Consider the following 27,855-nt stretch of genomic DNA (forward strand, 5'->3'; position numbering starts at 1 on the left):
CATGGGTCCTTCAGTTATTAAGTTTTGTTTTTGGAAGTTTTGAGCAAAGATAAATGGTTTCAGTCCATAGAAAGGAAAGACAAATATTGTAAACATCGGCTACACGTTCATTATAATGTGTATGGCTCGATAATTAGGCTGATGTTTGGCCGGTGTTTTACAGAAAAATTGCCATTGAAAGTGATTGGCAAGTCTTAAATATGTGTAGACTATTTTCTTAGTCAATGCCAACAGAGCAACAATAGAGATGTTTTCTTTCTTTTTCAAGCTGACGTTTATTTCTATTTTTTTTATTATCAACAGCTCATTTCAAATAAGTTGTTTGTGTCCTATTGTACAAAGGTGAAAAAAAAATCCACAACTAATTTGATAATTTTTTTCAAGCTAAAACACCAAGGCTTTTTGTGACCGCTTTTTTTTATGTTTTAATAGCTATGTGACACTCCCTTTAGTAATAGTGAGACATGCATGTTATTTTGTCTGACCAAATGTATAAACTTTTTTTCCCCCCCAACTACTGTTGATCTTCTGATTTGGAGAAGTGTCCATGCAGACCTTGAACGCAGCATTTGGGAGGGTCTTGTGAGCAGGCCTTCCAGTTTGGCCGCTTCTACCAGCAGCTCCTTTGCTCTGACTAAAACTGCGAGAAGGGACGAGCGACAGCGGGAGGAGGAAACACGGAGGACTTTGGTATCTGAAAGCACACTGTGGCAAGGGTATGCGAACAAAAATTTGTCTTCTTGTTTGTAACGTTTGATTTCCAAAACTGTCTGAAGAGCTAATTTAGTTTGAAAAAGCGGAGCTGAAGTGGAAAGTAGTCAAACGAGCTGAGACGTCGGTGAGCCGAGAAAGCAGCAGCAACAGCTCGGTGAATCCCAAACCTGTTACTTGTTTCCAAGTTTATTTCCGCGCAATGTCGTTTGTTGTATCGACCTTTAGTCGATAAACTGTAGAAGAAAAAACATCTTAAACAGTGGACACTCCCGTTTCTTGTCTCTCCTGCAATTCCGCGTCGAAGATATGGGGTCGTATCGTACCAAGCCTCTTTTATCTGAAGCTGTTTTTAATAGGCTACTTTATTGCGTAATTTAATTATATAAACTTCAGCCGTGGAGAAGGAACGCGCATTGTCTCTAACTTTATAACCTCTTTCTCTTTTAAAACATCTTTCGCCAGTTTGACTGGTAAACTGTGTCGGGCATGTTTCTTGTCAACAAGAATAATTTGATTGCAAAAGTATATCTTTAAAACATACACTGTGTTAGTGTCGCTGTCATTTCATTTGTGCTTTAAAAAAAAAGTGGTTTCTTCTCGACTGTTTGGTAAAAAGCAGTTGGAAAAAAAATGTGTCCGTCCCGAGGAAATTCCTCTCTCCGAGTCACCACACCCTTGTTGTGCTGCTCTGCTCCTGTAGCACAAACCCTCAGATCTGACACAGGCTTGTTCCCTCTGCTTGTTCCCTAACACAAACACCCCGGGAACCAAGGGAACCCTGCAGAACTCTGTCGTGCATCAAGAGGACTATACTCACCCTTCTCACACACTCGTATACACACACATGGCAGACACAAAAATATGCGCTTAATGTTTTCTTACACCATTAGAGCCTTTTAGTGGGCAGTAGGCACGTCAAATGTTTGTGGCAAACTACAGGCAATAGTATGACGTCATTGTAGCGGAACTGCTGACCAAGCTGTTTACAGATAGTGGTCAGAAGTGATGAACGAACACACACACACACAGATCAGTGATAGCGCAGTGAATCAAAATGTTGTTCAAATACCCAATCTAGACTATCTGTCTATAAAAGCACAAAGTCATGATGTCCATGGTTGTTCTGTTCCACTGACTTTTTGAGAAGTGCTCTGTTCCAAGTGTTGATGATAATGGTTTGAATATGCGATCTAATTGTGGTAGCCTCTTTCAGAGATGGTGGTATGCAGAGATGATTAAAGGGCCCTTGCACAGAAGAATCCTTATTCAACCTGTTGAGTAAAAACGGGTTGTGAGCATGTAGGCCTAATGGAACAGATCAGGAATAGTAAAACCAATTCTGCCATAATATAACTACCAATAACCAATCGGATGAAAGCAACAGCGGGCTGCAGTCAATGTTTTTGTTGTTGAAATTTCTCATCCAGAAAGAAGATTTTGTTCTGAAACTTGCTTTTAACTATGCCCAATGTGACGTTTTGTTTGACCAGTCCAAACACTAATACAGTCCAGCGAATCCTCACTTTAACTTACATTGAACAAGTAAAGTTGAGCTAAGTGCAAACAGATCTTTTCTGTAGGATAATTCATCACCATTAAAATGATTAATCATTTCAGCTCGCGACCATAATTCAGTAGCAAACTCTTCTGATGAAGTTCCAACATTGTGGCTTCCTGGAGTGAAACAAATAAAAGCACAACATTTAAAACAGTGTGCCTTAAATAAATGTATTGTTCATTTCATATACATTATTTATGATGAACAAAATGATTAATAAATAAATTAACCAATACAGTAATTGAACCATTTCGGGTTTTTTTTAATCAAGTAGCTAATCAAAATATTGTTTACCTTATCAAGAATAAGTAAATTAAGATAGTAGTTTATTCAAGCAAAAGGTAAGGATCAGGACTCTAAAAAAGTTTTTTAGTTTTAGTTTTTGAAGTTTTACTTCAACTTCTTTAGAGCGAACCACTTAGAAGAAATGCAACATGGTGGCTCTGATATTGAAAGAAATGACATGTGCACGTGCCCCCCCTTCTTGTCGTATTAGGGTCATCTCAAAGGACCATTGAATAGCAGTAGGTCAGTAATAAAAGCTCTGATGTCAAACTATTGTGACTCAAAAGCTCCATATATGTCACGATCGCCAGGGGCCAGTCAAGATGATGCTACATCTCATTGCCTTCTCTTTGCTGTGCTTTCGAGCACGGAGTGTTTTGACGTTTCCTTTTTTGCTCGTGCCTGTTTGACTTTCAGGGATGGAGAACATGGAAAATATGCTTACAGACATTTACGAAGTGGTGCATTGGCCTTTCCCATCACTCCAGTTCATACTTACTCATGTAAGGACGCTATGGTGGTCAAACACAATCCCAGTTTTATCTCCGATCAGTCTGGACTCATTTCTGTGGACTGTGATTTTTCACCCCGAAAACAAAATGAACTTCATCTTATTTTGACCTGATATCACACAGGAAAGAGTCGAGTTTAAACTTGCCTCTGTGGTAATCTTGACAGTGACCAACAAACACGTAAGCAGGGGGAAATGGTGTGTGTCGGCTGTGGGTTGTATCAGGCACAGACAGCATGCAGACAAGAAGGAACTCTCGGGAGAAGAGTTAGTCTCTGGGGGAGTTTCCTGTTTGGATCTTGCTGCCTGCATATTCAGGAACTTTCTGAAAAAGGACAATTTAGAAAGGTAAACATTTCCACCGATTCAAACATTAGCAGCAAAGCCCACCGGGGCGTCTTCTGATAAACGCCGTCTGTGTCAGATCCAGTTCCTTATTAGCATGAAACATCCATTAGTCGTGATTGAGTACCATTGACAAACTGGTGGTTTCACTACTCTTTTCTTTATATATATTTTTGAGCTGTTTGAGCAGCTGATGCGTTGAGTTGATTGAAGTTGGCTTGATCATGTCATTGAATGTATGATATTAAAACGATATCCTCTCATTTTGTAGGCTGTGAACATTGATTAGCTTCCAAATTAAAAAGATGTTTGTCTGTCTTCTCGGCCAACCAAAAAACAATTGAATCTTAGTTATTTCAGCCTTAAGTTTGTACTCACTGTTAAAGGCCAAACCTAATGAGATTCAAAGAGAGATTTGAAAGGATTGAATACTAAACAGATGGACGAGAGGGATAAGGGAGACTGCTGAGGTGTTGGAGGGGTTAGTGCGTCAGCTTTGGCTTTTATTTGTGCAGTGTGTCTGAAAGGAGGAATGCAGCACCCCAAGGATACGGAACATTAGCTCTCCGGTGGTGACATCACACTGCAACACAGGAACACAGAGAGAGAGAGAGAGAGAGAGAGAGAGAGAGTGAAGGAAAAAGATGAGAGGAGAACAGAATAAGAGCAAGTGCCTGAAGGAGGATGGGTAGAATGATGAGTGAGTCAGAAACAGGGCACAGTGAAATCCTGCTAACTCTGTGTGCCTGTAAATATGCACGCTTTATTATCTTGTACAATCCTTCGCCTGACTCTACTCAAAAACACCATTTCTTCCTCCCGATTAACTGTTACCCATCCGCTCTGTGTCTAATTCATTAATCTTTTAATATAGCTCTCATGGATTAGTCATCAAAGACTTACTTATTACACTTTGGTATGTTTTGAATTTCTCCATATGTGTTGCTTGTACTACTGGAAACTCACATTCTGGTTCAACAGCCACACCTCTTCTTCCTCCCTCTGTCCAACTTTTCTGCATGTTTGTAGCACAAGCGAAGGCTCGGGTGGATGAAAGGATGATTGTGTGTGATATTTCTCTCTTTGGCCTCAGAGCTGAGCTGTAAGCACTGTGATAAATTGGGCCGGGGGAGTCTCAATGGCTCAGTCCTATTTCGGGCTGATCTCTGACTATAGCTTTGTCCATGGCCTGGATCCTGAGCAGCAGCAGCTTCTCCTCTCAACTTTGATTCAACCTTGAAACTTTACCTGAGGTTCAACTACTCGGCAAGAACTTCTCCCATCGTGTGTCAGGAAAAGAGGATGCGAAAGCATTTGATGTTGCATTATTTCACATGAACCTCCTGATAGGCTTTTCTGAGTTTGATCCAGTTTGTGTGTTTTATTTAAACAATTTGTCTTTCCACTTTAAAGCAAAAAAAAACAACCAAAAACCTTAAATAGGACAACCCTAAAATTTAGAAAATATATTTTATTTAATCTTGATGAACTCTCTAGATCTGTCCAAGAGGGCAGGAGCACACGTCATAGTGCACATTACATGATTAAGAAAGAGTTCACAATCAGTTAAGAGCAACAACAATTAAAATGTGCAAAACAGTTCTGTAGGTGTTGGTATCAGTGTTAGTGAACAATGAGAAAGTATAACCTGTCTCTCCAGAAAGAGTTTCCTGTAAAAGGCTTGACTTAACCAGTATAGCTGTTAACTTGTCTCGTGGGCAGTATTCAGCGTCTGTAAATATGAATCTATGTAAAGCCCCAGTGCTTGGAGTCAGAAATTAAGGGGGGGTAAGAAACCACAGGTCAGAGTTGTGCGTTAGGTACAGGCACACACCCCCCCCCCCCCCCCCCCCCCCCCCCCCCACACACACACACACACACACACACACACACACACACACACACACACACACACACACACACACACACACACACACACACACACACACACACACACACGCACGCACGCGCGCGCGTTCTGTCTGCATCTAGTCTGCGAAACACATTGTCACAGTTGAAATCTTGTTTGTTTTTTTAATTCTCAATGACTATTACCGTATCAAAGCATTTTCTAGTCCGGTCAATGGTTTGGGGGGGGGGCAAGACTAAGGGCTGTAGAAAGTGGGTGAGACATTCCTAATAGCTTACGTCCTCCCACATTTTTTACACAGGCGGGCAGGCTTGAGTGTGAGCAGTGACCCATTAATAATTATGTGGAATGCATTTTGCAGTGTGTCAATGCGTGAACTGCTAACAGTTGGTTTGTATTTGTCTTCAACACTGATCATTTTCTAGACTTCCACTTTAAGAGTGGAGCAACAGCTGCTTTTATAATCTGACATATTGATGATTAGCAGGTCGTCGTGCTTCTGAACTCCTGTTTGTCTTCTGTATATTCTGTATTTAACCTTTTCTGTCATCACTTACTCCTGGCCATGAGATGTTTTCTGAGCTGTCCTTTTCTTCTGGCAGATTACCTAACATGAATTATTTAGTCATTATAAAGTTACTGAAACGTGCTATGTGTTAAGTCCTTTTCTCTCAGTACAGTACATAATCTTCACTTGCTGTGATTGCAGTTTTGACAGTTTGCACATCAACATTCAGGAAGTCCCCCCCCCCCCCAGTGCTGGACTGTCCAACTGTGTCTGTCTCTCTACAGTTTGATCAGCGTCCACGTCCAGGCTTGTCTCGGCTACTCGCTTGTCTGAAGGCACCAAAGTTTTCTTCCGCCCGTGTCTTTACAGCGGTGTTGAGGGGTCCTCACTTCAGCCGGCATGACGTGCATTATTGAACTGAAGGAGATTTCTGTCGAGCAAAAACAGCCAGATTTTATAACTATGCTCAGTAATCATGGCGGCAACTGCTTGATCCTTAGTCTCAACTATCACCATTCTCTAAAAGAAGCATGCTGGTTATGTAATCCACAAGGAATGTAGGCCTGCATGTTTTGAGATGGTCACACAGCAGCTTCACACCTGATGATGAAGCGTTACATTGAAGTAAATGTTTGAAGCAGGTTGTAGCATGTCTTGCTCCGAAATCTTGAGGTTCTTGCTCTAAAAATGAGTCAAGTGATCATGGCATGGTCATGGCTGCTGACACTCACCATTACTGACAGGCTCTGAAATGAACTTTTAACACACTAAAACGCTAAATGATCCTTATCAACACATATACGGTTGTTTTTCTTCACCTTGAAAACGGAGTGTTTTATTCTGAAAGTAAGCTGGGTGTTTTAATGTTGTATCAGTGACTGGCTTCCTGTCCTGCTTGATGCGTTGTGCTCCAGCGTCCGGCAAAAGTAGAAGCCTTGTGTATCTGCTCCGGACTGCCGGAGCTCGTGCTCGTCGGACCCAGTGGAAGCACACACACAGAACGATTACCGACAACACATTTTTTGTAACTGATTATTATTTAATGAAGGAGTACTCATTTGCACCTGGACTATCACTGAAGCTTTTCTTTTTACGAATCCCCAATTTATCCAGAAAGTTCTGAACATGGCTTCTTAGTTTAAAATCTTTTACTGTTGGCAAGATTTTTACTTTTATAAAATCATCCAGTTGTTTTTTTTTAACCACTCTCTTCAATTCCTCTGTTTTAACCGAGCATAGTGCTGTGTTTTGTTTTTTTTTTGTCATCTGACGCTCTGTCTTATTCATAATTCCTTTGTTGCTGCCTGTTGATTTCTCATCTTTTGAAGTCTTGAGATGGGTCCATGGGTACAAATCAGTCGATCCATTAACTGTTAATTGTCAACCTTTTTTTGTTACTCTTACTTTTATTTTATCTTCTACCCATTAGGTTTTTATATTATATCAAAATGTTTCCCCTTCTAAATTAATGTAGTTTTTGCAACAAACTATTTATCTGGGTTCTAAATCTCTGCAGGAGTTTTTTTTTTTTTTTTAATTTTTAAAGGGACTTTTATGAATGCAGAACCCTAAAATACAGAGGCTCTGGTTTCACGGAGTGCATTCTCTCTTTCTCTCGCACGCGCAGGCAGCAACTTTATGAAGAAGAGGTCAGGAATATATTTTGGTGGTCATAAATTTAGTTGGGCGGCCTGCCCAGGTGTCGTCTATGTGTGGGAAACACTGTAGACTAAATATTTTCAAAGTGGTTGTTGGTAGAAAGTTGTCTTTTTTGTAGGTTATGTGGGGTACTTCTATTTTATACAAATATTTTCGGAGGTGACACGCAGTTCAAACAGACCGTTGTATCTCCTTGCCTCAGCTCGAATGAACCAGCTGGTTTTCTCTCTCCTCAGATTTGCGATGAACAACACTGGCTTAATGTGTTACTTCTGCGGGCGTGAGCCACAGCCTGCCAGGGACAAACGAGGGAGAAATCAGTGACTGTGCTGCATGTGCAAAGAATGAGAACTTTGTCCCCTGCTGCACCTCATGGGGATAAACATTATGCAAGACAGGATCATACAACCAGAGAGGCATGTGAACGCACGCTCTCCTCCCCAAACAGACGACTTGTCTGCTTTAGGTCAGTTTGTGTACGAGGAAAGGTTTACAAAGGATTCTCTGGATTTGTGTGCTCCCTCTCTTTATTTGTAATACAGGGATTTATGCAGGACTTTTGTTATAGATGGATACTTTGTTGATCCCGAGGGAAACTCAAGGCATCCAATAGCAGTATAAAGACATGCAGGACACAAGAAATGAAAAGAATAAACCACCGTTGTCCCCCCTCCCTTACATGTATAATAACCCGAAACAAGATCTCGAAGGCCTCCTACATGACTCAGAACGGGACGTACATATCCTCATTTCTATTATTTAGAAACACATTAAGAAAGTTACTATTTTTTGAGAATAACTTGACTAATGCCTACTTACCAAAAAATACAATCCAGGGCACACTTAATTATTAATGAGTGAATTTGATTCACTTGATTCTGTTCACTGTTTTGACATTGGCTGTTAAAGCACTCTTCTGTCAGCACTTTAGGATGTGATTCTTTGGTTCATTTAATTATCCTGATAATTATCGATGTCGACTGATGGGAAATGTAGTTTAGTCATATTTAGTTTCAGTCGTCGAAGGAGAAAGAGTTTCACCTCGTCTGTTGTCTGAGTGTCTGTGAAGCCTGTCTGGAGTGTTAGACACTGAGACCTCCCTCTTTAGGAAAGTTGGCTTGATATGTAAAATATATGCATGTGACACAGTATACTGAGGGCGTTTTGCCTTCCAAGAGTTGTTCCGTAACAGTAGTCACCTGGAAGTTTCCACAAAAGCCAAGGTTCAAGTTTGGCTGTTGGGAATCGTACTTGATTAATTTAATACAAAGCGACTGCATCATCTCACCCTGGTCTGTCTTGTTTCGGGTTCCTCCTTGTGCTAATAACGCATCTTTAAATTCACCTCGGGGTCGAAAGTCAACCAGGTCAAATCATGTCGTCTTTCCTGTTATTCACCGTTTTCTCCTTCGCTTGGTTCGGCGTCACCAGGAAGTGTTTAAGGAAGGAGCTCTGTTATCTGTCAGAATGAACAGACGCACAGTGTGTTGAGATGTAGAGAAAAGATGGGGACTGTAATAGAAATGTTTTACACACATTTCTCACAGTTGTGTTGTTGAATGTTTCAATAGATGTTATAGATGGATCATGGTCAGTGTATGGCACTCTTTTTTTTTATTCTTGGCTATAACATCTCTGTTTCTTTGAGTCGTGAATGTTTACAGCTCTCATTTGGGAACGTCTTACTCAAAGACTCTGTTCCTGCCCTTGTGTTGGCACAGTGTGCACATTAATGCAAAGGCAAGGGACCGTTATCCCCTCTAACTACCATGTGCTGCCACTGCCACAGACGGCACGTTGTGAGAGCTATCGTCGTCAATAAGCGGCATTATTCTTTCTCAGCACAAGATTTTTAGGACTAGACGGATTTTCTCAAGTTTTCTGGGTTTACTAGCAGCTCGCCTGTGTTTGTGTGTGACTTCCCCCTCCGGCAGTGACAGTATGATGTATGGAGCAGCAGCAGCCTGCTATCACAGAGAACAGGTGGCTTTCTCTCCAGAGACAAACACTGGCCTGATTTAATGTGTGGGAGAGAAAAGCAATTTGAACAATTGTCATTTTATTCTTTTGGTGAAAATGGTAGCTGTTGGTGGTTTTAAATGAGGCCTTTTTTATTTCTGAACATACACAAACCTCATCTTGTTTTTATTGAGGGCTCTTTATATTTTACCCAAAAAGCTGAAAAAGATGTTTTATATCCAGCAGGGCGTTTCTACTGTGATTGAATACATAGTTTGTGGTCACTCTGCACAGAGGAGCCACCGTGTTGTCTGCACTTTACCAGACCAAGTGCTGCTTCAAGTCTGTTGACCATCTCACTGTAGGTTCCAGTCAAAATAATCAAGTTAATTTGACTTATGTGAGGGTGTGAATAATCTGTTGATCTGTCCTCCCCATGAAGAAAAAATACCTTTTTTTTAAATGCCCAGATGTTTGTAGTCAACAGACGCCTTAAAGCTGCTGTAACAAGCTGTGAACACATCACCTTTTAAGCTGATGTGGTAAACGTGTTGGCAAGCACTTACCTTGTTTACACGTTGAGCGGTTTCACAGCAACATTGCCGTTCATTTCGACTCGTGCTCGCAGTCTATCTTAAGCTCTGGTGAAAGCTGTGCACTCAAACTGCTCAGTGCTCCAGTGTGTCCATGAAGACAGTCAGCAACCAAAACAATGAGCTCAAAGACATTATGAGAAATGTACACGCAGTCGTATGAGCAAATGTTGATCAACTATTGGTAAGAGGTGCTTTATTTAAGGATGCTGTGCTTTTCCACAGTTTGTGTCAAAGCAGAGGTGTGGATCTTTGTTTTGGTGCAGGCAGTCTTCGATGTGTGAAATCTGAGCTGCTGGTAGGCTGCCAGTATGTTGTCTCATCACATACCGCCTTCTCTCCATTATTGTCAGCTTGTGGGAGATAGATATTGATCCCAGGCTGTTTGTGTGGATGCTGGTATATTTTCTATGAGAATGCATGATTCAGTCACTAACACTCTCACCTCTCAGATATTCAGAAACAGGGAGCTAGGGGAGGAGACGCGTCTACAAAAACAGAAGGAGCTGTCGTCCACGCTGCCACAGTGACGCATCGAGGCCAGTTTTTAACTGGGATTGTGTAGAGGTTGCAGCAGACTGTAGTTCTCCTTTTCTCGTCCAGCACTGAACCCTTAACTCGACTCTGTTTTTCACCTCACTCACCGGACACAGTTCAGGAAAGGGAAGAGGGTGCGGCTCTGAAACACACTTCCATCATCTCATTTTTCCCTTCGTTCCCACTCGGACTATTTCTGGTTTCATTGTTTCTTCTCCCTGCTCGTTCTGAAGAGACTTGTTGACTGACTGTTCGCTCTCATGTATCGTAACCCTTAATTAAAAGACTAACAAAAGGTTCCTTTTTTTTTTTTTTTTTTTTAATTCTGTAGATGGCTGCCATCAGAAAGAAGCTGGTGATAGTTGGGGATGGTGCCTGTGGGAAGACATGTCTGCTCATCGTCTTCAGTAAGGACCAGTTCCCAGAGGTCTACGTCCCCACTGTGTTTGAGAACTACATCGCAGACATTGAAGTCGACAGCAAACAGGTACTTCTATTTATTAGCAGGTTTGGGGACTAAATTACATTTTTCAAACTGGTGGGAATTCCCACTTAAATTCTTCACATGAACTATGGGGCTGATTTTATTTTTAAGCTGAAACATACCGTGTGAGTTTTTCACTGGTTATACTGGTTATAAAACACACTTCTACTGATGCCTCTATATGACGTTCAAAAGCAAACAAGACAAGTAGGAGGAATACTTATTGCTGTGTATTTATAGTAATGCTCGTCACTGTGCAGCCGGGTCAGTGTTTGACAAAGGCTTTTACGTCACGCAGGCTGAAAGTGTCTTTGTTTGCAGTTTCCATGGAAAAGACTCAGCGGGGATAAATCTGACGTCGAAAAGGCAGCAGGACTTTTTCTCATTAGAGAACACGACTTCATGTACACCACAAACTTATAGTGCCGAATGCAGAGCAGGCCACGCCACAGGCAGCACACAGGCTGAGCTGTAAGGGACCATTTATCGTGATTAGAAGCTGGGTGCCCACCCTGTGGTGAGGGGTTTCATATCGAACTCAGTAATATGAAAGAAAATATTAGATTTTAAAGTATTTTCTTGATTTTAAAATGATTCTTGTTTTCAGCTAAACAAATATTCTACAGTTAGAGCTGCGTCCATAGAAACTGTTAAATCGGTAGCTAGCTAGCCATCTTTAGATTAGCTAAGCTAAAAACTCGCTGTGAACAGAAGAATTGCACTGCTGCTGAAATGTGACGAGGTGAACAGGTCTGCATGAAGGTAGAGCTTGTGGATGTGGTTGTCTTCCTTAGACTCAAAGGATTGTTCTAAGGTAACAACATTTTTCCTTCAGTTTCTACTTCAGCAAAAGCTTCCTCTGTCTGATAGATCTTAAATCCCACACGTGGATCCTTAAGTGAGGATTTTGAATGTAAGTCGCTATTAAATGTTGTCAGATCAGACAGGTTTATTTGAGTCATAAAACTGTTTCCATGGTGATTAAAATATGACCCTGTTGGCCCTGGTGGTTCAATCAAGTGTTGATGGGCATGAGTGGCCGTTGTGAGCCAGTCATTGGGTCTTTTCATTGAAATAAAGCAGCAGAGCTCCAGACGACAACAGGAAATGGGTCCGTGCCACCTTCCTGGCCAGTTTAACTCTCCCCCCTCCCCAACCCCACATCCCCCTAAATGCACCATGACTAATGTCACATTTCCTTTTCCCATTTCCTGTGCGGTGTAATACAAAGTCAACTGTGCTGTAGGCCTTGTAAATGTGCTCTAAATGTAGAGAAATATTACTGACAGGGTCATTGTGAAAAAACTCAGCTGCCCCCCCCCCCCATACATCCGATGTATTTAGTTTTGATTTGACACACTGAACAAGACAGCTGAACAGACGAGTTCAGGCCAACTCCTGGGAGACACCTAGTGGTAAAATCAGCAGAACTGGACACCAGTTGTTATTGTCATGTTGTGTTGCTTTCTGTTCCCAGATAGAAAACTGCTTGGCCAAGGTAAGCGGTTTGTCAGCCAATAAGCAGCACCTGGCAGCATGCGAGTGTAGGGAGAGGTCAGAAATGTGCCGATAAATTGCTCATTTACTAAACTGGGGCACATTCTTATCAGCTTCCACTGAGTCTGTTTAAGGCGCAGCTTTCTAGATGTTGTAATGTGTTTGAGGCTACTGTACTGCCGTTTGTTTTCACATGGAGCAGGCCAGGTCACGATGGCATTGCCCCCCAGTTTGATGCAGAGATGCTCGAGGGAGACTGACACCCTCTTAGGAGTTATTTCTCTTGTTGCCGCCATTCTTTGTTCCTGTCCGATGTCCACTTAATACTGTTGTTTTTTTGTTTTTTTGAAATGTTTCTTTGTCTATTTCTCTCCTTCTCTCTCAGGTGGAGTTAGCGTTGTGGGATACAGCAGGTCAAGAAGATTATGACAGACTAAGGCCTCTCTCGTACCCTGACACAGATGTCATCCTCATGTGTTTCTCCATAGACAGCCCCGACAGTTTAGGTAAGGCCCGACTCACATTGCTTTCCTACTTAACTGAAGCTACCGCCAAAAAAATATATAGTTGAGTCCCGGTGAATTTATTTTGGATGATCCTCTTTTTGACCTGTATGTGTGGTGCCAAAAAATGTCTGCATTTCTGCAGGCAGCAAACAGAATATGTTGGATGAGGAGTGTGTTTGAAGGAAAATATTATTTTATCAAGACTTGCTCTTCGATGCTCTCTCCCACACTGTTTTGATCGTGGCGGTGCCACAGATGGCCTTCCTTCTCTTTCACAGCATGGCATGTCCCTCTCCACAGCTCTGTCATGTGTCAGGGGCGGGTCAGTAACCCCACGTCGTCTACACAGTCACGAGGGAACGATGGAGGCCTTTCCCTACTTGTAGGAAGAAAAGTCAGTGATTTACTCAGCAGAGACTTAATTGAATTTGTCTTTCAATTTTGTAGAGAACATTCCTGAGAAGTGGACGCCAGAAGTGAAACACTTTTGCCCCAACGTCCCCATCATTCTCGTGGGTAACAAGAAGGACCTTAGAAATGATGAACACACACGCAGAGAGCTGGCCAAGATGAAGCAGGTTTGTGTTACTCCTTACAAAGTATCCCAAACTCAATCAGTCTCTCTTGATATAAATGTGTATATGGTGCCTATTTCACAATTCATGTTCTTTTGTTCTTTACATTGTTCTTTTTTGGAGTAAAGGCCTGACAAGCAGTGAAGAGTTCTGATTAAATTTTAATGTAGCACCAGTCATCTCTCTTTTCCAATCAGTCTTTTTAGTATCTATATGTCATTTTGACCCACTATTTGTCCCGTTCCCTTTCAGGAGCCGGTTAAGTCTGAGGATGGCAGAGAAATGGCCAACCGCATAAGTGCCTTTGGCTACCTGGAATGCTCGGCCAAGACCAAGGACGGCGTGCGAGAGGTGTTCGAGATGGCCACTAGAGCGGCGCTGCAGGTCCGCAAACGCAAGAAGAGGGGTGGCTGCCTGCTACTGTAAGGGTGGAGTTTGTCGGCCAATTAGCAACCAAGGGAGGACTTCCCATATAAACACAGAGCAAACTTAGTGAATCAATGGCTTCCGAGGACTTTACTTACTTCATCAATGCAGATATGCCACAGGAGAATATGACAGACTGACACACCTGTTTAAGAGCAAATGGGCTTCTTTCTTTCTTTCTTTTCTTTTCTTTTTTTTAAATAAAAAAGCAATTATTCCTTCTGCTACTCACTATTTTTAGTTTATGTTCGGTGTTTCCCTGTACCTGCACACCAGCCTTTATGTGTGAAGGACCTTTCCCCTCCTTCTATATAAATGTATGTTTGTATATATATTTATATATGTGCACATACTTTACAAATATATCATGCTTCCACCTCTTTGTTATGGTTGTTTACAGAAAGGTTTTGTAGCACACGTCTTGCTCTCAGCTCACTCAAGTTGAAACGTTTTTTTCTCTGATAGTTTGGAACATTTTCTTTTCTTTTACACTTGTGTACTACTCAGTCTCCTTCAGTCACGATCCACCTACTATTTGCACCACTATTAAATTTAGTTAAACCTTTAAAAGTTGTAGTTCACCAAGTGCTGAATCAGAAGAGCGTTTTACCCCAAATGTTTTTTCTGACATAAAGAACTACATTTTGACCCAGTTCACTCCACTCCACATGAATCCCCTGAAACCTACATACACTGAGCATTGACAGCTTCTGTTGAGAGGTTTGGGATGCACCTTGCTCCATCTCTCTCTCACGGTGACAGCTTGAACTGGCACTGGAGACAGCGGTCCATTGTTGTGCTTCTCCTGACAGACTTGCCTCTAAATAGACGTCACTTATGCCATCCCTCAAACAAGGCCTCCTATCTGTACTCTGCATGGCTTGTTCAGATCCAGTATGCAGCCGTAATGCATCACTGTACATTGAAACACATCAGATGCTGTGTTCACAGCCATGTTCATTCTCAGGCAAAATAAGCCTCAAGTCCAACTGATATACTGGTGGCTGCTCAGTTGTCATTACAAGGCCGTAAGCTTGAAATCAGGGCTATAACAGTTGGAGAATAGGCCTTTATTTAACACTAAAGATACACTTTATGAAAACCTGCAGTCATCCAAGATAAATTTTGCCAACACCGACCCAGAGGATGTTTTCTTTACCTGAAACATCTGAGGTGTAACACTAAATTTACACCATTGCCTAACATGTTTATATTGACGGGGATCTTGAACAAGAAAATTCCAACAGGAGAGTCAGTTGTCCAAAACCACAATTTGACTTACTCCACTTGTGCTTTCTCATCCATAAGTCACAGAGTCATGGAACAAGTTAATCTTCTCGACAGCCCCCTGATTGAGTCAGCGTGTGATGCACATCATAAAACAGTATTGGAGTGCATTTAATGGTCCCTGATCTTGCCACTCTTGAAAGCTACACATGTGGAGTGTCTTTTATCTAGTTCACTCAGATACATGGAGATCTGAACGCTCCTGGCTTGGGCTAATTCCTGGACAGTGCCTCTTTGTAGTGTTGAAATGTGGTAGAATGAAAATATAAACTGTGGTGGCGTTTTACAAACAGGAGCTGGATGTGTGTTGAATGTCTGAATGAGACATGTTAATAAAAGTATTTTTCAAATGCTACCTGATAGTAAGCTGACAGTGACTTTTCCAACATAACGTAACCCATCTTGCAGACGCTGTTCATTGGTTTGAAAAAATCATTAGAATCATATTCTTGGGCGGGTAAAGTTTTCTCCCAGTCGGAGTTTAACCTAAAGTCATTGTCAATGTGGCTCTGTTGTTTCAGCCTGTAATGTCTCCACACTGCTTTCAATATGGAACTAATTACAGCAAATGACAGCAAAACATAAAGACGGGCATCAATCTAACTCATCTAATGGTCCTAATTATTTCCTAGGTTGGTTTCGATGACATGGAAACGATTTAGACATTTACTACACTTCACTTTCATATTGTACAAAAGCTGAGATTTTTCAAATTCAAGAAGATACCAAATGGTTAAAAAGTTAGTAAAAATTAATTTCATCAAAAATATTTGCATTCAATAATTGTGAGACATGGAGGGAAGCGTGCTGTACAGTGGATTCTCTGAGAGAGCAGTTGATGGAAAAACCTGTAGAGAGGATATGAGATTACCGTTGATTGAGCGGAGTAAAAAAAACTGTGACACAATAAACCTGAGACTTGCACTTTTTATTCTGAAAATCCTTCTCAGTGGAAAGATTTACAGTCTACAAATATTTCACTGACTTTAAATGAGAGGAGATTAGCTGCTGTGCCAATTTCAAGGTGTTTGTGCAAATTCCCTGAAGTCCCTGAAGAAAAAATGTTGGTGCTGAACAATATTCACCTCTATTGGTGATCTTTGGACGAGTTCATGAAGTGGGCATTTTAAAGATAACCCAGATTGTATGAATATATAAGAAGTTTCTTTTTAATATAAATATAAAGAATCAAGTTCCAGTTAGCCCTTTTTCTGAGAATCTGAGTGAGAATTGCAGAAACCTTGTTTTTCTGTGTTTTGTTTCAAGCCTTTAAGACAGAAATATACCCCACATAAAAACAATTAATGGATTCAAAGGTCAGCATGGACGTTCGGGTCCTTCATTCCCCTCACAGGTCATTCCTCCATTCCGGGTCCAGTTGCTGCTGGATGACACTCTCGGCAGTCTCCACTGGCAAGAAAAGATTCACAGAGTAAGAAATACAGAGTTCGACATCAGTTCAAAGAGTTCATTTTGAGGGACGATGATAAAAGGATGTCTGTCCGTTACCCTCAATCTCTAAGTAGAGAGCAGCCATTCGTGCCACTACATCCTCCTCTTCCTCCGCATGGACAAAACCAGTGTAGCCTCCCTCGTCTTGGCAGTCCTGGATGAACCTGCAGATGATTCCAGATGGAGAAAACAACAACAGGGTTTAAAGAGACTGCTTTCTCAAAATTTTAAATGAGATGTGAATATGTTTGCCTGTGGTGTTGTAGCTGAATCACCAAACCTCGGGCCCCAAGTGCCAATCAAGTCCTATTTGAGTCTGAGTCACCACAGAAAAATTTCAGTCAAGTACCCATTACCTGAGTCAAGGCCTACTTTCCAAAGCTAAATCAGAATCGAGTCCAAGCTAAGTGTCCACTACTAGAGTCTGAGTCCTCAAGGTTGAGTCGTTCCAAGATGTGCTTCAGGTTTTTTCACGGTCTTAGGCTAAGCTGTAACTCTCTGTTATCCGTCAGTCTTTGTTTATACGCGGTCATAGAGGGTGCAGAATTGTTAAAACACAGAGCCAACTTATCACTACATTTAAAATTATGTTGAGTAGTTCAAGCTTTCATGTGTTGATGTTGAATGATAAATGAATGTATTTTTTAACTATTTACTTGAAATGATCAGAGAAGTCGTTTACAGCAACAGTAAAAGTCACTGCAGCCAAAATCACGAGACATTTAAGCAGTAGAAGTAAGACCTGTTTTAAACGGTTATTAGTGCAAAGGATAGAGAAAACTCTCCAGAAAGAAAGACATACTTTATCTATTTACAGCGTTTGCACTGTTATGGAGTAAAACCTTGTCTGCTTCTCCTCCAATGACAGCACCGCTCTGATTTATTCTCTGCGATGATTGGCCGTCTCATTGAAAGTCAGACTTCTTCATCATATCTTCACCCTTCTTCCTCCTTCTTCTCCAAATATTTTTTCCTTTCATAGTAAGTTATTTACGTTAAGTATTTCACTGTATGAACCTGCACCGACTGTGTGGGACCTTTAGATGTGTACAAGACACATTTCTTGTGTTAAAATAATATTTGAACTATTGTTTGGAGATTAATATCATTTTATATGGTCTTAACAGTCATCAAGTCACAGTCCTCTCAACCTACAGAATCTGAATGCAGTAAATGTTTGAGTTTGAGTCCAGGACTTGAATACTTCAACGCTGATGGTCACAGAAAGAGACGAGATAGTCAAGCGTCACGTACCGTGCCCAGGTAGGATCTGTGTTAAGCACTCTGGGGTTTCCCACCACAATCAGCAGGGCTTTAGCTCGAGTCACAGCCACGTTGAATCTCTGGAGGAAAAAAGAAGTGAATCATAACAATATTTGTTATTGCTACAACTGAGTGTGCATGTATGTGTTGTGCTGTATACCTTCTCATTCTTGACAAAGCCGAGGTTGAACTTTTGGTCTATTTCTGCATAATCTGGGCTGCTGCGTACTGTAGACACCATGATCACTTTCCTCTCCTGACCTTGGAACTCCTCCACAGAGCCAACCTGACACACAAATAAATATTCACACTTCAGAAAATGCTTCTGCTGTTTGTTTCACATGAATAAATGTTGACTTATTCTGTTACCTTGAGGCCATTCATGTCCTTAAATTTAAAGTCTTTCCCAACTTTTTCCAGGGCCTTTCGGATTTTCTGCACCTGTGTGACAGCAAGAGGAAACAGCTCCAGTATTCATTTACAGATAAATAACAGAATAAACTACATTCTTGTTTTATGTGTTTGACTTTAATACATTCTGACCTGTTTCCTGTAGGGGGCAATGATGCCAATGTCTCTGGGTGCAAGGGTGCCCTGGCTCTTTCCTTGAGTCTCCAGCAGTTGCCTCACATAGCTCATGAGCACCTCCACCTCTGCTACGTTGAAGAAGGAAGGACTGTTGGCTTCACGTGCATCCACACCCGTTACACCATGGAAGATCAACGGGAAGCCCTGTGAGACATTTAAGATTTATATTTAAATAGAAATGTGAAAGGACACTTTTTGGCCGTTGATTTTAAAGAGAACCTGTTAATATTTAACATGTTTTTTAACCACCTGTACAAAGTGGTTGCTGGGATTTGTAGTATCTATACAGTGTTAGTTATAGTTTTCCTTTCATTATTTTCTCCTTTCTAATGATAACGATTTGATTCAGGCACAGACAAGTATTCTTCATCCAGCGTTTGGTAGAACTGATAGGTTGAAATCAATCCCACTTTAAAGCCTTTTTAAAAAATGCTAAAATGCTCAGTTTGAAGTTTTAAAAAGAAAAACACCATGTACCTGAAGAGACGAATCACAATTACTAGAACTTGTCATGCTCCTCCCTATCCCTTCATCCAAGAGATGTCAAACCAGAAACTTAATGTAATATCTAAAACCTCTTAATTACTGTGAAATGTCTTTTACTCTAACTGACAATAAAAGCCCAAAGAATTAATTTACATTGATGTAAATAAGCAGTCGTCACCTGCAGCAGCGTTAACTGTGAAATATTTGGCATTAGCTGTTTTAGGCTGCAAAGGTACACATGTATTAATCGCTCGTTTTGATACTCTGATTTCTAAATGATCAGTTTCACATACATTGTGTTACATTTAATGCTGAAAGGACAATCAATACCATTTTCGGGAGATATGGCCATCTGCAGTAGGAGTTGCGTAACATTTCATCAGCGCTAGCCTGCAGCTCTCCGTCATAGAAGAGCTCATTGGGAACTTTCAGAATGGCAGGATGAGACCTAAAGAAGGATAAACATAGACGTGAAACAAAGACCAAAAAGAGGCTAAATAAATCATTTATTTCTGTCAGGAAATGTCCAAGAAACCATCTCTGCCTCCACACCTGTAGTTGTTCAGCAGTTTGGTGACAAAGCTGTTGTTGAACCCTCCCTCGTCCTTCTGATACACAGAGAAGTCATTCATCAAGCGCTCGAGGAGGGACACTCCTGCAGCAAGCAGAGAAATACAAACCATTATAGCTCAAATATGATTGCTAACAAGACAGTGTGTTGATGTGTTTGTACTTACCCATCCCATATTTCTGTGCAAAAGGGGATCTGAGAATGGGCCCCAGTTGCTTGGGATCTCCAGCAAGAACAACCTGACCAGTCTGCGCATCGAGTAGCCCTTTTTCCAAATGATTACAAAAATGAGCCAACACATAGGATAGGTCCCCATATGGTTAGCAAAAAAATCTACATTTTTTCCCCCTTTACCTGCCAGTGGGACTATGCATTCAGTCTCGATGGCATGTCCTGCCTCGTCCACAAACACGTGAGTGAAATGACCTTCGGGGATGTTTCCTGAGACCATCCTGCACATATCAGAGAGTACAATCAAATATTCCCTCACGAGTTCATCTGTAGCATTCACTGTTAATTGCTTTAGGTAAAGTCTACAAGAAGTCTGTGAATAATGAAGTTCTCAGTGAATACAGCTTTTAGAAGGTCATGCAGGGGACCAAACTGAACTGTTAATCTTTCATTACCTTCCAGCTGTTAACAGGGTGGTAACCATGATCTTATACTCCATCAGCTTCTCTTTGGCAGGAAAAAGGTAACACTCTCCAACCAGGTTAGTGCAATCCTGTGAAAGTAGAATCATGTCCATGCACACAAACTCAGTGAGGTTAGAAAGACACCTAAGAACATACAAATGTTCAACACATAGAGCAATAGCAACGTCGAGGGAAAGCAAGTAACTGGTCCTGACCATAGACTGTATAAAACATGGACGTTGTGTCTGCGACCATTTATTTCAGAATGTCCTGGTGAACACTTCAAATAATTAACCTCTCTTAGTTTTTACCATTAAAGAAATTAGTTAGTTATTCACATGAACCCTATTTTGTAGCAGGCCATAAAGTGTTCAATTCAGCAGTTAAATGGTCATTGAAATATGGAAGGTAACCGTCAAAGAAGGAGATCCTTTTCGCACTTCTGCACTTGCTTGAATTTTCAGCACCGGAGGTTGCTGCTTGGTCCTGACTCCTTTTTGAATGACTGTGATGATTGTTCAAGTCCACTAGGGGGTGTAATAACAATCCTTGTTTTGAAACTGAACCTCATGTGTCAAATGCTCTGGTACTGACCTTTATTTCTTCTGGAACACATTTGGGGTCCCTGCTGCTTGCGTACATGCGGTACACTTTATGCCTGTCCACATGTTCCAGAATCTTCTTGCAGAGCAGATCAGCAGCACTGTTAGAAGGAGCGCAGGCCAGGATGTGGCAGGAGGCCTCCCTCTTCTCTATCTGCTTGATAGCCTCCACCAATGTCACAGTTTTCCCTAAACAGACCAAGAACTGTAAGAATTCAGTGGACTGACTCTCTGGGCGTCTTGAGCAGTCAGTAGGAAAACAGATCAGAGCTAAATAGCACGGACAGTGACGCTCATATAAACACAAAGTTACAGTATATGCTGGTACTTGCTGTACCTGTTCCAGGTGGGCCAAACACCAGGTAAGGGGCCGGTTTGCAGGAGCCAGCTACAATGTGTTGTATAGCTTTGTACTGCTCTGGGTTTCTCTCCAGCTTTTTGTCAAACAGCCTATCAGGAAGAGAAATATGGTTAAAGGACTTCATCACAGCTAGAATAAGCCATTCTGTTTGCATGCACAACAAATTAAATACTTTCATCAGGTGACACAAGAACCTAGTTTTTAGACAAAGCTACAAGTTTCATCGTAAGATTTATCTTTAACATTTGTCTTTCACATTTTAAATCAACCTCCAACAAGTTGGATCAGCCAATCACTTCACTGCATAGTTCTGTAAAAACACTAACAGGTATCTAGGAAAAGAAATTCCATCTCAATCACAATCATATGTGCAGGTAAGTTGTTCTTGTTCATACAGTATCTAGAAGGAGGGATCTTGTGGAAATCAGTGCCAGCCAACACACTTTATACAGAGAACATATAAATACAAAAAACATAAGCATGTCTTACATGAGTCGAGGAAGTTCATGTTCAGAGGAGAGGGCGTATGCAGAGGGGAACAACACCTCTCTCAGGCCGTATGAAGTCGCCAGTTCCGCCGCTCTGTGCTGGACACGCACAGTCAGGCGGTTGATAGTGAACTCAACATGGAACTTCATGTTCTCTACAAAACGAGTCAGCAATCTGCAAAAAAAAAAAAAAGTGGACAATGGGGATCCAAAGATTACACTTAATTAAAGTAGGCACAAACTCATTTTCTTTTCATAAATATAGTATGTTATAATAAAGTTATAATCTCACTCTGAACCAAAGCCGAGTTTAACGCTGTCCAGCTGCACGCTGTGGACGTAGCCGCGGTACTTCACCTTTGGTTCCCCTGCAGGATACACCAGCAGTGCATCCCCTCGCAGCACAGATGGGCGATTCTCCGAAACACCTCGTACCTGCCAGGTGAATATGTAGGAATATTTACAATATGTAAAGATATATTAGTAAGATATGTTATTAAATCATGTAAAAAATAACCAAATAAATACATAAGTAAACAAACATTCCATTCCTTGTTTGATGAGTTATTAATAATTCACATTTCTATTCTTCCTCCTCTCCTGCTACTAGGAAGCAAGCTGGAGCTATTTCTTTAAAGAAAATCTCTAGGACTGAGTAAGTACAGCAATAAGTGATTTTATCAGTGAATTAGTGACAACATATTTACCTCTAGAACCAGGAGTTTCTTGTTGACATGATCTTTGACCATGGTAGCAAGTTCTTTGTCATCATTGGGGATGTTGTATCTCTTGATGTCCACCTCCATCTGTTGCTCTTCAAGAAACAGCAGCATCTGAAACTTCTCACTGTAGTTCTCCCAGCTCAAGGGACTCTCCAACACACTGATTCTAAACACACCAAAGAAGAAATGTACTGATGTTTGGCCTTAAAGACAAATTGCTCCAACTAGCATTTGGTCAAAGGACTGAACTGAACGTACCTTTTATCAGAGTAGACTGTAGTCTGCTTCAGTGACTTGATGAGCTGGTTCATGTATGCTGGGATTCGATACTGTTTAAGCTCCACCACATTTTCTAACTGCATCAAAGACAGCCTAGAGAAAAGAGAACAAATGGTAAAAAAAAAATGTCACACAGAAAGGCAAAACCCAATAACACATCCTGCCTAATCGTAGCAGCATTTGCGGCATCTATCTGCTCTGTCTCAAAGTATAGCCCCAATGATTTTTGTATGAGCGGCACGTCCATAATGTTTGGGAGCTCGTTGTACTTTTGTCTTGCTCTGCTCAGCTCGTTGAGATAGCCTGTCAGCACCTCAACTCTCATGCTGCACAGAACTCCATTCTGTGCAAAAATACTATAGATGAACTTAAAGGGGTACTCTTCATACAAGTTTGTTGTGGAGTTGAGTCTCAGCAAATTTAATACAACTTTTACTATTTATAATAAAAATGTCTATCTGGAGCAAACCCAGGAAAGCAGCAGAAGTGTGAGAGTATGTGCTAGGGTCCAGACTGGTTTTTAAGCCCTGATTATTATAATAGTAGTAAAGGTCAAAAGGAATATTTATAGGCTGCATTGAAAGAGGATTTATTTCTAAAAGATGGAATTGTTGTCATGATCACTGGGTTTGAGTGTGACACTCCTTATAAATTAATCTGCAGTTCCCACCAACTATAAAAAAAAAGAAACATTTTCACTGATATGTGTTGCTGAAAACAATGTGATTGTGACCGAGGCGTGACTTATTTGCATAAAAAGGGACAATGTTTTCCCAAAAGGAATGCATACTAGCTCATTTAAGATATGTCCAAACAGCACTGCAGCACTAAATGCTTGGTGCAGTGCAGTTTGGGGAGAATTTAACCCTTAATGTGTGCTCCGTACATAAGACGGTGTCTTTTCTGTCAAGATTAGAAAGCACAAAAGTCACCCAATTCTTTTTAGAATTAGACCCAGAGGTTTACAGCATTCACATTTCCAAATCTGATGTATGTTCCACTGTATGTAAAGAGAACCATGATACCCTTCAGGTCGCTGTCCATCCACAACTGTATAGTCGACTTGAGGAGTCCATGCAGGGAGTGAGCGAGGTTTGTAGGGGGCTACAGGTGCCAGCTCCACTCCTAAGGCTGTTATGTAGTGTGCCTCAATGTAGCGCACAATGTGGAACGCAGAAGAGGAGGGCTGCAGGTCTGGTTTGAATTCAAAGGCGAGTGTAGCTGCATAGTAACCAACCAAACTGCAGTGGAAACTAACTTGGATTTCATAACTCTGACCTGAGAAGAGAACAGAATAGATTCTATAATTCTTGTTTTTTTGTATTCATAGTTTACTGTCTATAATTTTTGTCTCAGGGGAAATACAATGTAAAATCACAAATATCAGACAATACTTTTTCTTTTGTGTTACCTGGTTTAAGACACAGAGGATTGGCTTTGGTCACGTGTCTGTGATCGCTCAGAGTGAAGTACCTGAGCCAGTGCAGTGGGGTGTAGTAGGTGAAATACACCATTTCTGTTCCAGTGTTTTCCACATACAGATTAAACTGTTTAGAAAACAAACAAAAATAGTATCCATGCAGCCATGAATTTGTACCAAGATAGCAGCAGACAATTGCTATATCTAAACTCTTTGTATGATCGTAAAGTTGCAGGTTCAGTGACATAAATACCTCGCATGTTTCGTCCACTTGCAAGCTAATGGTCCCGTTGTCAAATGGACGATCAGACTTGATGCAGACCCCCCGTTTGTCAGAGATAAACTGCACTCTGTGGGGACAAAAAGAACATTTTATGATCAAAGTATCAAAGTGCAGTGTGACCACCATTTTAATCTGAGGGCCATGTTCTTTCTTCTAAAAGTTTGATTTCCTTGGCCATAGAGAATGCAAAGAAAACAGAGGTAAATAAGAAAAAGGGAGGAACCTTTTTTTTGGTTAATTTTGACAAATGGATTGATTTAGCTTATTGTCTCGAAGCAGTTATACAAACTGGTTTAGTAACAATCATGAACAAGCCGTGACTAAGATCAACACACCCACAAAATGGCTTAATGGCATGGCATGCAATGAAGTGTACCTCTATGGTGTTGTTTTTTTTACCTGTTTGTTTTCAGGCTGCTCATCAGAAGACTGGCCAGTTTCCTGCGGCCTCGAACTCCTGTCTCTGCTTCATCTCCAGAGACGGCAATTTGTACATTCTGTGGACTGGCTACTTCACACTGGACGGGCTCTGGTCTTGGACCACTGTGTGTATGCCATTGGTCCACGTAAAATTTTTTGACCTGTGCACAGGATGACTTCCAGTTAAGTTTCTCATAAGATCATTAATTAATCAAATATCAAAGTGTGAAATGCCCTCAATGATTGATTTATTGTGAGAGCAGATATGTCAGCATCTTCAGCTGCTTCACTAGATATATGATTAACAAGTTCAACATAGTCTGAATTCAGTTTTTTTTTTCTTCAGGATGATACAGTTGGATGTAGGTCCAACGGAGCGTGATGCTGATGGTGATGCACAGAGTTTATAGCTCTTAATAATTCAGTAAAAAAAAAAAAAGACAAATATGAAGACACACAAAAATACATAATACATATATACCATGTATGTAAATACACATGAATTATATGGACATTAATTTAAATTACAAATGTAAAAATGTAATTTGAGTCAAAACTAGTGCTTGGAGATATGAATCAAAAATCATGTAAACATGTTTTAGCTGAAAGGGAAACAAAAAACAAAGTCCGTTCTAAGTCAAAAAACAAAGTCCGTTCTAAGTCAAATCTACATGGGCAAAAATCCAGAAGTCAATACGTAAAAAATGACCCATCAAAAATGACCTGTTTGTGATATAAACTATAATAATAAATAAACATTATTAATTATTTTTAATTATTTATAATAATTTTATTAAGTTATTATGTTTTTATACCTTTATCAAATTTCATTTGATCACTCAACTGACATATGTTTGGTTAGTGTGTGTATAGGATGACCTTTGTACAGGAGTATGCACCTCTTTATTACACTAAACTGGAGTACTGACATCATATTTACAAATACATCAATACAATTTAAGATAGTCTAATTCAGCTGGGCAATATACAGTATATGCTTAGTAAGTCAACGAATGATTAGATCTAAACTTAAAAGAAAAGATGACCTTAGAGAAGTAAAAACAATATTTAGTTGAAAAGCACAAAAGACATTTTAAATATAATATTAAAAAATAAGTGTGATTGTCATAATTGTGTTTCAAAAGATAAATGCTTAACATTGAGGCTCAACTGGCCTTTCTTTTAACTGTCAAATATGTCACTTATAGCTTTAGCAGCACACATGTATAAGAAGTTATTGTGTTACTTGAATATATTTATTTATAACTAAATAAATAACAATACATGTTTGCCTAGTGACAGATGCTCAGTGACATCCGTGTTTACATGTGATCCCAGATGCAAAAGGTTCCTTGACTACACCTTATTACGTATTAAAGGTTAAATAGATGTAGATCTGCACAGTTTTATATTGAAGTTGAGGTTTCTTACAAATAGATGTGCATACCGTAGAGTTAAAGCGGATCTGGTCTTTCCGTCTTGTAATTTTGTAAGACACTTTCAGGGCATGGAGGACTGAACCAAAGTTTGGATCTTTTCTCCCTGGAGTCCTAAAATAAACACAAAAACATGTCATTTTGAAAAACATAAAACACTTCCACTATGTTCTTCCATCATGTAGAAAACTCACCTGCATCTGAACTCATCGTTGTAAATGTCTCTCAGTTCAATTCGGTCTGTGATCGATGCTCGATTAGATTCTTTCAAAAACTCAAAAAAGTCGAGTCCAATCTGGCAGAGTAAAGATACATTGTGCCTTTTCTTCACCATGGTGCAGGACTGGTTTGTCCGCAAAAACAGACACAAGAAAACTTCTTGGTTATTCGCCCTATCGCAAATATATAGCCCAGTTCATCAGCAGACGAGGTTGCGTTTCTAAGGAAATCCAATTGAGGTAGTTCGCTCTATACTCCTCGGCAGTCCGCGTGGACGGTGTCTCTGTGTATTTAACCCTGTAGAACCCAATTTAGAAAAAATATTGTTATCACCCTCTAAATATTGCAGAAGTCAATTTTCAGGAAAGCTATATGTGATGTTAAAATAAAACAAAATCGATATGTCGCTATCACGTCTCGGCCGGGTGTTTAAAGCCAGCGCACGATCCCGTCCACACGGTCAAGAGAAACGAAACCTAACGAAATTGAGGCATTGAAACCAAGGAGTAAAACGAAACAGCAAACGAGCCAGACAAAAACAAAGCTATTAAAAGATTTGATAAGAATGAGTCAGCCGGATACTTTTTTTCATGTGACCCACGTCCTCTGTTATGTGACAACGCCACATTATTGCTGCCTGTCGTTGAAAGTGCACATAGAGGGTTTAAGTGAATATGAAAAGAAGGAAACACTAGTTGTCTTCGTTTCACTGCTAGGTACAAAAAAGTTACAAAGTATCAAATAAATCAGTAGCCTAATGATGCACTGTCTCATGAGCTTTACGCAAAGTGGGAGGTGGTTTAGTGCAAAAAACATTAAGGTATCTTTTTTTTTTTATTGATTAGATGCATTTTTTTTAAATAATATGATTGTGATCCACTCCTTCTTCAATGACGACTTTCGCATCAATTTACTGAATTCGCTGTCTTGACAATAACGAATTTAACAATAATCTGCAGGACTCAAATGAATGGACATCTTTTCCAAATGCCTTGATTTACTTTGCTGTTGACATAACTAGGCTACTTTCCTTGTTTCTGGTCCGTAACCTTAGTCACAGAAGTTTAGCATTTATTTTGTCATGTTTAGCTCCAGAAACAATGACAATCTAAAACATCTAACCAGTCCATATTTTCTATGTTGCAATGTCATCTGCTGATACTGTTGTATGTATCCGTTAGTCCTCTTCTGTATAATAATTGTCAGATATTATGTTTCTGTAATCCAAGCAAGTCATTAGACTATTAAACTGAAGAGCCCACAGAATACAGAATTTATTTTTCGTGTGCTCTGTTACCTTCTTGTCAGCTACTTCA

General features: G+C 40.5%; 2 protein-coding genes across 2 annotated transcripts; one reads left to right on the forward strand and one right to left on the reverse strand.

Annotated features, from left to right (window-relative positions):
* Positions 1 to 561: 561 nt before the first annotated feature.
* LOC306833699 (rho-related GTP-binding protein RhoA-D) lies at positions 562 to 15,669 on the forward strand. The gene is made up of 5 exons (XM_079359167.1): positions 562 to 716; positions 10,871 to 11,026; positions 12,906 to 13,026; positions 13,474 to 13,604; positions 13,854 to 15,669. Exons 2-5 carry the CDS (start codon positions 10,871 to 10,873, stop codon positions 14,025 to 14,027), a joined length of 582 nt encoding a protein of 193 aa, XP_079215293.1. The 5' UTR covers positions 562 to 716; the 3' UTR covers positions 14,028 to 15,669.
* LOC306833698 (putative helicase mov-10-B.2) lies at positions 14,502 to 27,260 on the reverse strand. Its single transcript, XM_079359166.1, has 23 exons — positions 26,515 to 27,260; positions 26,332 to 26,434; positions 24,864 to 25,045; positions 24,435 to 24,531; positions 24,173 to 24,308; positions 23,787 to 24,039; positions 22,741 to 22,854; positions 22,468 to 22,648; positions 22,053 to 22,195; positions 21,762 to 21,935; positions 21,249 to 21,361; positions 20,904 to 21,100; positions 20,301 to 20,398; positions 20,029 to 20,126; positions 19,841 to 19,939; positions 19,656 to 19,758; positions 19,434 to 19,551; positions 18,573 to 18,761; positions 18,399 to 18,470; positions 18,190 to 18,315; positions 18,021 to 18,109; positions 16,824 to 16,930; positions 14,502 to 16,724 (listed from the first exon to the last, which is right to left on the reverse strand). Exons 1-23 carry the CDS (start codon positions 26,652 to 26,654, stop codon positions 16,663 to 16,665), a joined length of 2,994 nt encoding a protein of 997 aa, XP_079215292.1. The 5' UTR covers positions 26,655 to 27,260; the 3' UTR covers positions 14,502 to 16,662.
* Positions 27,261 to 27,855: the final 595 nt, after the last annotated feature.

This window comes from Symphodus melops, assembly GCF_947650265.1.
Source record: "Symphodus melops genome assembly, chromosome: 13".
Taxonomy (NCBI): Eukaryota; Metazoa; Chordata; class Actinopteri; order Labriformes; family Labridae; genus Symphodus; species Symphodus melops.

Coding starts and splice junctions, on each gene's coding strand:
- LOC306833698 (XM_079359166.1), bottom strand. CDS start 26,654: ATGGTGAAGAAAAGGCACAATGTATCTTTACTCTGCCAGATTGGACTC. Junction 24,040..24,172: donor TCCTCTGTGTCTTAAACCAG/GTAACACAAAAG, acceptor TTCTCTTCTCAG/GTCAGAGTTATGAAATCCAA. Junction 19,759..19,840: donor TGCACAGAAATATGGGATGG/GTAAGTACAAAC, acceptor TGCTTGCTGCAG/GAGTGTCCCTCCTCGAGCGC.
- LOC306833699 (XM_079359167.1), top strand. CDS start 10,871: ATGGCTGCCATCAGAAAGAAGCTGGTGATAGTTGGGGATGGTGCCTGT. Junction 11,027..12,905: donor TTGAAGTCGACAGCAAACAG/GTACTTCTATTT, acceptor CTTCTCTCTCAG/GTGGAGTTAGCGTTGTGGGA. Junction 13,605..13,853: donor AGCTGGCCAAGATGAAGCAG/GTTTGTGTTACT, acceptor GTTCCCTTTCAG/GAGCCGGTTAAGTCTGAGGA.